Here is a 10,977-nt window from a genome sequence, read left to right on the forward strand (position 1 = left end):
GGAGAGGGAGGGGGAGAGGGAGGGGGAGAGGGAAGAGGAGAGGGAGGGGGAGAGGGAGGGGGAGAGGGAAGAGGAGAGGGAGGGGGAGAGGGAGGGGGAGAGGGAAGAGGAGAGGGAGGGGGAGAGGGAGGGGGAGAGGGAAGAGGAGAGGGAGGGGGAGAGGGAAGAGGAGAGGGAGGGGGAGAGGGAGGGGGAGAGGGAGGGGGAGAGGGAAGAGGAGAGGGAGGGGGAGAGGGAGGGGGAGAGGGAAGAGGAGAGGGAGGGGGAGAGGGAGGGGGAGAGGGAAGAGGAGAGGGAGGGGGAGAGGGAAGAGGAGAGGGAGGGGGGGGAGGAGAGGGAGAGGGAGAGGAGAGGGAGAAACTGTTCGAAATCTATTTCCTTTTGTAGACTCAAACAATGGCTTGTCTGTGTACAGTCAGGCACACACGGCAGTTGGTCATATCTCATGTGACACCATTGTGTCTCCTCAATGCATTGAATATGTTGAAACCTCAGACAGGCTTGCAAGAAACATCATTTCATGGTAATTTCCTGAATCATATGTAGGGTAATATAAAACCATCTGGTAGTGAGAGGTGGTAGGTTGCAGCACTTCCTGGTTCTATCAGTAGGAGGGTCAGCAACACACACACAACAAACACTGTCAGTGTGTAGAGGGGTCAGTGTTATACTTGGGCTCACCTCATATTCAGCATCAAAGTTATCCACAATCTTGACGTAGGATAAAACACCTGAAACAAAAAACAGTCAGTTACACATATCATAATGATAGGCAGTACAAGTGTACAGGAAATCTCTGACACTACAAGCATTCAGACAAGCATGAGGCACTGGGGCTTCATTAGGTCCAGAATCCCCTAAGTGAGACAAGCATGGGGTACTGGGGTTCTATTCTGCCCACAATCCTCAAAGGGAGACAAGCATGGGGTACTGGGGTTCTATTCTGCCCACAATCCTCAAAGGGAGACAAGTATGGGGTACTGGGGCTCTATTCTGCCCACAGTCCTCAAAGGGAGACAAGCATGGGGTACTGGGGCTCTATTCTGCCCAGAATCCTCAAAGAGAGACAAGTATGAAGTACCAAGGATGGTGGTCAGGCTCGCTGACTCGGTTGATGCATAACATCGTATCCAATTACTTTGGATGCTCATGATGTCAATCACTTGTTTGTCTGGTCCAGACCGCTGGACCGCTGGAGTTGACATTAAACAACAAACAAACAAAACAAACAAACAAAAACAAAAAAACACAAAACAAAACAAAACAAAACAAAACAAAACAAAACAAAACAAAACAAAACAAAACAAAACAAAACAAAACAAACAACCAGTACAGGTTACTCAGGACCTATTCCAACATTGATTCCCAGAGGGTGAATTATTCCTCGATCGATAAATTGCTGAAACTGACCTCGTATTTCATTTTGCATTGACTTGAGGTCGACGTAGTAGAGCCTGTTGACCGGGGTCGCATCCTTCATGGATGGTCATCACCAGGTACCTGCCACAGTCACTGACCTCTGCACCACTGGAACACAACACTAGAAACTCAACCTAAGGTCACACTGAAGACAAAGCGGGAATCCAGCCTTCAGCCGGACTTGTTGCCATCAGGACAGTCAATGTGGGGATCACTTGACCATTCCTGAATGTTTACAGAAATATCTGCCATGCTGTACACACATAATTATAATGCAGGCACATGTGTATGTCTGTGTGATGAGAAGGAAAGCTTGTTTGTTTGTGTGTTGTTTAACACCATACTCAGCAATATTCCAGCTACATGTTGGCGGTTTATAAATAATTGAGTCTGGACCAGACAATCCAGTGATTGATATCATTAACATTGATCCACGCAATTGGGATACGATGACATGCATCAACCGAGTCAGCGAGTCTGACCACCCGATCCCGTTAGTCACCTCTTACGACAAGCATAGTTGCTTTTATAGCAAGCATGGGCTGCTGAAGACCTATACTATCCTTCTATCCCAGACCTTCATGGGTCGAGAAGGAAAGTGAGGGATCAGGGACAGGTAACTCTGGTTGGTCCAAGTCTAGGGCAACGAGCACCCCGATGTCGAAGATCTGTACTGTATGTTAGAAATGAAGAAGAAAATTCAAAGCATTGTGTCAAGATAGCAACAATCATGTAATGCTTTTGAACATTGTTCAATACAAAAGTTATCTGTAATTTTCTGAAGCACTCTCTCTCTACATGAACACTCACAATCACTCTGGAATTCTATGATGTCACGATACAATGGATGAACTCACCTGCTTAGCAGAACATGGAAAACACAACTAAATCAAAGTTTTTCTGATACAAATTGATCCAACTTCATATCTAATTAATATGGTATCCATTTTGCCAAGTTACATAGCACATGTTTAATATTTTCAAAAAAAGTATTCCTAAACTGTGAAAATTCCAAAATATTTCTGGGATCCAATCCCATTTATTAAACATTTTTAACCAATCAGATTTCACCCTCCTATTCATTTACTAAGTTGCGCAAACTGTGGATCACAGGATGATCAATCTCCCAGACTCACATCATCCATCGAGGGTGTTCTGGAAACTCGGCAACAAGGACATCCTCTGACTGGTCCGTTCCTAGTCGATGATAGAAGAGCTTCTGATCTACATTCATCGTGGTCTCGGTTCCATCGGACTTGCCTTTTTGCTCCAAGTATCTCTGTGATGGGAGATGGGAGGCTGAGGGAATTACTGATGCACTGTAGCTCTCTACGTCCGATAGACGTACAGAGATGGCAGGTGAAAATATGGTAAACAACGATGCAACTCTACAGTATCAAAAGACAAACAACATGCAAGAAATACTATTTTCCCCAAACATACTTCCTTGAGAAGCCCCCCATGAAGATCTGGCATAGAATAGGTCTTCAGCAACCCATGCGTGTCATAAGAGGTGACTAACAGGATCAGGTGGTCACGCTCTCTGACCTGGCTGAGGCATGTCATCGTATCCCAGTTGTGTGGATCGATGCTCATGATTTCAATCACTGGATTGCCTGGTCAAGACTAAGTTATTAACAAACCGACTGCGGCGTTAAACAACAAATAAACAAACAAATCCTTGAGAAGCCTCATGGGTATCACTGTAGAAACCTTTCATGAATCAATATTAGACAGTAATTAGAGGTACCTTCCACAAACCACAAACAACATCCTAAGCAAACAGTTAGATTTAGGTCTGGATGAATGTGTAAGGCTTTGTCAAAAAGGCTTGCAAGGAAAACAACCCTGCAGGTGGGCAGAGGGAGGTACTTGTCAAACTACCCAAATACTACTACAAAGATGCTCTTATAATGCAGTGTCCTAGGTAGTGACCCCTACTCATGATGTTGCCAGGTGAGGTGAGGTGAAAGGGGGCTTAACGTCGCGTCCAAGATTATTACACTTACATGGCCAATATTCATACCAATGCTGCTAAATAGTGCTAGCCCACTGAGATACTGAAGTTTAACATGAATACCCCACTCAGGCACATTATACATGTACTGACTCTGAGCCGACCAGTCCTTGTTTTCGTCCCTTAATTCCGAGCGCCAGGCAGGGTAACAATAAGTACCATGTTTAATGTCTTTTGGTATGATGGGGCCGGGGATCGAACCCCCAACCTTCCGCTCTCCGGGTGGTCGCTCTACCACCAGACCACAAATCATTGCACTGCCAAAGTGCTTTTTCAAGAGTTGATCATGTCACATAAACCTGACATTCCAATATGTCAGATAGTATTCTGATGGACAATGTTTTGAAGGGTGAATGGGAGTTTTGTTCCAAGCCAAGGTCAGAAAGATTACTTCATTACTCCGCTCTACACACTATAGCCATTCAATCAACATCTTAGTCCGATCAAGATAACCAGCAGCCACTGTGACCCACTCATGTCATCTCTGGGATAATGGTTTATAGAAGGTAGATGATATGTAGAAGATAATTATCTGCTACTGCACTCGGCAATATTCCAGCTATATCACACTTGCCTGTAAATATCCTGCCCCTTAACAACAGGCAAATAGTATTGCTCACAGAACCTCTGCTTGTAAGACAAAAGAGCTGGTGTGGACCAGACAAACAAGTGGATGATATCATGAGTCAAGTCCAAGGTACAACAATCAACCAAGTGACATCTTTCCAGGGCAAGAGTGAGTGAGTGAGTGAGTGAGTGAGTGAGTGAGTGAGTGAGTGAGTGAGTGAGTGAGTGAGTGAGTGAGTGAGTGAGTGAGTGAGTGAGTGAGTGAGTGAGTGAGTGAGTGAGTGGGTGGGTGGGTGGGTGGGTGGGTGGGTGGGTGGGTGAGTGAGTGAGTGAGTGAGTGTGGTTTTACGCTGCTTTTAGCAATATTCCAGCAATATCACGGAGGGGGACACCAGAAATGGGTCCAGGGCAAGAGAGTTAACTGACTTTTAAAGTCCAGTTTCCACCCTTGCCGAACTAGGGTGGAATTCCTGGGGTCCATAGTAGCGCCACCAGTGGCTATTATGAGTAATGTCCCTTCTATGCCTCTCCTATGGACCAAACAAGACGATCTGATCGATAATCAAAATCTATTTTGTGATAAAACAGGTCTTACATCGCAAAGTGCATTAAATCATGTGAGCAACTTGATTAAAAGCATGAACAGTTTTGGAAAATATCTGTTGACAACGAGTTGACTGTGCACATGCTTAGCAAATCCTGCAATCGACCAAAATCTGCATGTCAGTTTACAAACCGGATTTTGATTTTGTTGCGTGATTTTGATTGGAGTATGCATAGACATGTTAGCCCAGCCAAAATGTAACTCCATAATACCAGCCGTGTTCGGCAAGGGTGGAAACTGGACTTTCATAGTCAATTAACTCACTTGCCTCGGGAAGATGCAGAGTGACTGAGCCTGCCCACTCCATGCAAGTTAGTCAACTGCTACAAATGGTTGTGGAGTGTTCTGACTGAGTCTCCACTCGACCACTCAGGGAATAACGATGTGATAGACCCACAGTGTTTACATTTTGTATTATTTAACATGGTTTAAGCAGCGTTAGAAATTGGCACTATTCCTGTAGTCCTTACCAAACTGCCCAATAGTAAAGGTATCCTAAGGACTAATAGAAATTGGCCCATTTTAAGGGTTTTGCTATATGTTATATGCTATATGACTAGTGGACAAAAACTGTTAGTTTCTAACCCGGGTTTAAGCCACATCAATAGTCTATATGTGTTATGAATATTCTTAGTGAATACTTGTGACAACAAAAATATTGAATTGACAGTAATTTAAATTTTTGTTGTTGCAATAAACAAAGAAAGAATCTTGTATTCTTTTACAGCATATATTGTTTCTTTCACTCTTGCCAAAATCCGAGCATCCATATAACATGATATAACAAGAATTTACATTGATAGATCTATCCTACAAATATGATGAACTGCCACATTTGTGCAACCATCTCACGTTATAGAAGAGCCCTTTGTGGTCATGGGTCCATGCCATGCTGGAGAACTTGACTCTTTCTAAAGTGTCTGGGAGGTCTTCACCTGATGGCGCTTTCTTAAACTGAAAATAAAGCAAAAATGAACAAAACACCTTTTCTTGATCCTGAGACAATGAGACACTGAGTGCCAATGGCAGACATACTGGGAGGAACTCATTAGTATGGTAGTTACTGTGCATGGTCTTATTGTTTCTTTTGAAACATAAAAGCGAAAACAATTTCATATTCACCTACAACTTATTTATAACATTATGGTTTGTTGGTTTATTGTTTAACGCCGCACTCAGCAATATTCCAGCTATATGACGGCGGTCTGTAAATAATCGAGTCTGGACCAGACAATCCAGTGATTGATACCATGAGCATCAATCCATGCCATTGGGATCGATGACATGCATCAACCAAGTCAGCGAGTTGGATCATCCGATTCCGTTAGTCGCCTCTTACGACAAGCATAATTGCCTTTTACGGCAAGCATCAGTTGCTGAAGACCTATTCTATGACATTATGAACATGCTGAATTGAGAAATGTTTAATTTCCTTTTGGGAATTTTTTATGACCATTGCTGCAAACTTGGGGCTGACTATTAGCCTCTGAGCAGGTCTAGATAAATCCCTGAACTAAGTATCTATCTAACATGATGCTGACACTTATATGACTTTACTAAATACTAAATACAAAAACAAAAACTACTCTATCTACAATATCAAATGTGTTATGTGTTATGTGCACAGGGAACATTAAAACAATATTCCAAGGGTACACGGTTATCATAGAATTCCTACTACACTCCATTTTAACTGCCATTTTAAGATACATGTAGTTTCTGAACAAAGCTGAATACTTCACTATGACCTAAAAATAACAAACCCCAAGATGAAATGATAAAGTGTCAAGTTTATAAAGGAAACTTGAACGATTATTTTCGAAACATGAGGGTGCACTTCTTGTTGGAGCAAGGCAGTGTTTGTATTGTATATTGCTACATCTGGCTGTAGTGATCCTAAAGACAAAGGTACAGTGCAATGGAAGACAAACCTTGATAGTGACCCAATCAGATCCACTCTTGCTAAGGCCATAGGCGAAGAACTGGTCATTCTCGGAGAAAGCAGTGCCCCGAAGTGACACTGTTCCATCTTCAGACAGGGAATTGGGGTCCAGGAACACGGAGGGGTCCGCACCAAGCCCCTTCTGTGCGTACAGAACACTGGAACACAAAGATGTCCCACTGGAGTCTCTTGTACTGAAGCTTACTTTTCACAACATTGTAAGTTTGTTGTAAAAGACACACTCAGCAATTCCAGCTATCAGTCTGTGCACACAACGTTTGAAGCTACCAGACTGAATATGGCTCGCAGGATATTTTTCCGTTGATTTTTGTGTTATTGTATGGACTGTTTCTGAACTTACTGGACCTAACAGAATCTAACAAGATTTCAGATAGGCTCCGGGCTAGTGGCTGAAGTAGCAGACTGAGCTATGTGATGGCTGTCGGTAAATAATCGAGTCTGGACCAGACAATCCAGTGATTGATATTATGAGCAATGATCCAAGGCAGTGGAGTTTGATGAAATGGAAACATAGGGTGTTGGGGATCACTTCTAACCCCTTTGGGGTTTACCTTTCACAAACATATGGAGGAATTAAAGATTTCCTTCAACAACTAATAATCCGACACGTCAACAAATATTATGTGTATTTCATATTGATTTGACTGAAGGTTTAGAAAACATTTGAAACAACTGATAAACAAAGAAAAACGTTACTTTTTTTCTAATAGAAATAATCAGTCTGACTTTCTGGTTGCCTGTTGAAAGACAGTGTATGTAAATACCATTTTCTGAATGCAAGTTCAAAAACAGTGAGTGCATAGCTCTTCGTATTACAAGCAGCGGTGTTGCTATAAATGCTAATTGCCTGTTGCAAGTTTACATGGCTAAGGGACAGGGCAGGTTGATACTATTTTCCAGTTGGACGAAAAGGACAACGTAAGAAAATATGACGTGTACATGTATATCCAGCCTTCCATTGGCATTGTCTTTATCACTTGAATGAACAAACCTCTGATTTTGTAGACCTGTGTTATGGTAGTAGTAGAAATATTCGCCATGGCGACCCGGACAGCTGTACTTTGGGTAATCCCAGACTTCAGTGATTCTGGACAGAGGTATAGAAAACAGATGAAAACCAATCAAAACCTCTCCTCATTGGAAGAGCATCACACGCTGGCAAAATATCAACAATAGGAAACGGACCACTGAGGGAACAGAATCATACGACATGGAAATCAACACCATCAAAAAACATCTTACGAGCATGTAAAGGTTGTTCACACTGCAGAGAAAGAAGAACTATCTTACTTACTCCTCATGAAATGAATATTTTCTTAAATACTATATTTTGAATAGACATATACACTTGAACACAAATTTCAACGTTTTTAAAATGATTTTCCCGCTCATACCTTAAACAAGAAAACTAAATGGTGTAATTCATATTATTGCACATTCTCCAAAGCCTTCAGCCTACCTATCCTATATGGGATTTCACTGTTAGATTGAAAAAAATCATCCACTGACAGTGACACCTTGAACTTTTTGTGTATTTCTACAATTTTGATAAATTTAATGATTCAAACAAACATACTCTTTTGTGTCCCATAGGCAATGTAAATTATTTGCATCCATTCTTAATTTATATGTGTATAGGACAGAATATCTCACACCCAGGAAACTTCTGCACACCAGGCATCACGTGCACAAGGGTACAGGCTAAAACGGAACCTCAGCAATCGTCACCGACTTCTCTGGTGAAAACAGCACCACTTTTGGCGAAAACGGCTTATAATTGTTGGGTGAAAACGGCACCTCTTTTTGTTATAATGATAAAAGCGATTTAAGTAGTAGTATGTATGCTTTATTCACAGTTATTCTTTATTTAGCGTTGTCTTGTATCTTTCCACAAATATCACTGTCATCTTCAAAGTGCACTAATATTGATGTCTGATATGTCTGATATCCTTTCTTCTGAATCTTCTGATTGTGAACTGATATCAAAGTTCATGCCACCAATCACCTCTTCTATAGTGTGATCTACGCATCTTAAACAGCGGAAAGAGAAGTCTTCTTCAGTCTGGCTAATTTCTTGATAAGGGGCTACAGAAAGTCACAGTTGTCACATGATACAGCATATTGATTTTTTTCTGACATTCCTTTTGCATGCAACAAGGACATAGTGAACAATTGTGATCTGACAGCACCCTGTTATGCATCTTAAATACAGTTTCAGTTTGACACTGAGTTAATTTGAGTAAAGCTACTTAAAACTTCAAACTAGCAAACAAGTGTCAGCAAGGATATTGGAGTAGAAACAAATTTCTAATGTAAACTTGTTTCAAGGCGATTAACATTTCACAATTATTTGCGTTTGCAAGTGACCATGTGAGCTTCATTAATTTCAGTTATTTCAGTAAGTAAGGTGCCGTGTTTGCCAGGCAATAGTAGTCGTTTTCACTTAAGACGAGGAGCTGTTTTCACCAATTTTCGCTCGGTGACATTTTGCTGAGGTATTAGCTAGAATCCCATGCACAGTACTCACTGTGACAGCACAAGCTAGGACTGTTACTGTGCACAATCAGTGGTAGAACCTAACATTTTTAGTCCCCTAGTCCTCATAATGACAACATATAGCAAAACCCTTAAAAATGGCAAATTTCTACCAGTCCTTATGATGCCTTAACTATTGGGCAATTTGGCAAGGACTATGGGACTAGAGCCAATTTCTAACGCTGACAATGCTTTAGTCAAGATTACAGTGTGGTCTTGATGATGAACAAACAATTTCCATAAAAACTTATAAATTATAATAATCCATAATAAATGAGTAGTCCTAACTTTGAAAATACTTTCAACTATTGACTGAAGTGACCAAATTGCACCTTGAACTCAGCTTCTCTCTGATGGGACATGCATCAAGGAATGGTTTGGACAGTTCATTCTGAGCTTCTACAAAGGCCTTTGTCTCCTCACAGTCAGGATCCTCCAGCCACCGATAGTATTCTGTCACCTGAACAGATACAAAACAAAAAGTCAAACTTACTGACTAACAAACTAATTGGTGTCAATGATCAGACGATCCATGAATTTCGTAAAGATCACATGTGTCAACGTGTGTGTTAAAGAAGACTGAGCTACAAGGTCTGATTTACTAATTAGGTCTAAAACTGTCTAGACATTGTAATTAGTGTCTTGTTTGTCACCTTTTATACAGCACTATAATGTGTAGTTGATGTTAATTAACTTCTACAGTCTTAGTCGTTTATTTCAACCATAAGTATTATCTGACCTTTAATTAATTATTCTATTGCAATTACACAATGCATGAAATAATGTTTATTTCACTAATTTCTTTTGACAGATTTACAAATCAACAATAGGATAAAGAACACAAGCATTGTTGAAAGATTAATCTCCAATTGACTCAAACAAAGTGACATTTTAAGTCAGTTAATATTGGACATGTAAAGACTTCTGACTGTATCCCTCCCTCTAAAGTTAAGTACATGTATGTATGCATTGCCGCCCAATCCTTTTAATTAGATAATGGGAAAATATGATGTGACGACTTTGGCAATACTTATAGTCTTTGATTATCAAGGCACCTTTTCCATACCATATAACTTCACTATACCTATCATTTACTACAGATATTGAAAGCAAGGGGTCCTTGTCATAAAACTAATTTTTAAAAACGAGTTTAGGGAGTCACTAATGTCCTAAAGAACCACAGGGCGCCTTTTAAATTCTAACAATACCATATTATCCTTATTGTGCAGCATTTATTAAACATATTGGCTGTCACGGGGATTTTTTTGTCTTATCACTTCAAGAGCCCTATAACAGTTCAACCTGTTTCACGATGTTTTTACACAATCCACAATGTGTCATTTTATCAACATCGGTATACCTTGGTGCCGTGATAATCTTCAACAAGTTCGTCACGTCTCGCATTTGGATAAGTAAATTTTCCCATGTTTATCTAAATGCAACAGAACTGAAATGCTGAAAAGTTAAGCGGAAATACGGAGTGCCGGTTATGGTATATTCGTTGCAACCCCTTTACATTACTGTTTCAAGAATTCTAAAACGATTAAAAAAAATATAATTTCTCACTTATTGGTAATTTGGCTTTACTAAAATAGAATCTTTTTAATTTAACTTATTGTATATACATTCTTAGGGCAGTGAATGTGTTACATAGTTTGAATTATATCATTACTACTAATATTTGTTGCGTTTGACTACAACTTGTCGTAGAAAGCTCCTAACTGCGCGGTCGAGGTTCTTGAACTTCGACAAATAGACGGGAGAAGTACGCGCTGGTAGGAGCTTTACTCCAAACTTGGTCCTTGACCTTTCAACGCAAACACTTTAGCCAATGACAACTATCGTTGTATAAAGTGGTTACCTATGCCAACA

The 10,977-nt window shown here is 40.7% G+C and overlaps 1 protein-coding gene across 1 annotated transcript in view; it reads right to left on the reverse strand.

The window, feature by feature from the left end:
• The window catches only part of LOC139471818 (prolyl endopeptidase-like), a 32,208-nt gene extending 21,628 nt beyond the window's left edge, over positions 1–10,580 (reverse strand). Inside the window, 9 exon segments of the mRNA XM_071254351.1 lie at positions 682–731; positions 1,411–1,465; positions 1,467–1,527; positions 2,556–2,698; positions 5,460–5,561; positions 6,539–6,707; positions 7,562–7,657; positions 9,438–9,565; positions 10,466–10,580. Of these exon segments, the coding sequence (XP_071110452.1) occupies positions 682–731; positions 1,411–1,465; positions 1,467–1,527; positions 2,556–2,698; positions 5,460–5,561; positions 6,539–6,707; positions 7,562–7,657; positions 9,438–9,565; positions 10,466–10,531 (870 nt within the window). The 5' untranslated portion in view covers positions 10,532–10,580.
• Between the last annotated feature and the right edge of the window lie 397 nt (positions 10,581–10,977).

The sequence above is a fragment of the Haliotis cracherodii genome, unplaced genomic scaffold, assembly GCF_022045235.1.
Source record: "Haliotis cracherodii isolate W230 unplaced genomic scaffold, xgHalCrac1.p SCAF_1, whole genome shotgun sequence".
In the NCBI taxonomy this organism is placed as follows: Eukaryota; Metazoa; Mollusca; class Gastropoda; order Lepetellida; family Haliotidae; genus Haliotis; species Haliotis cracherodii.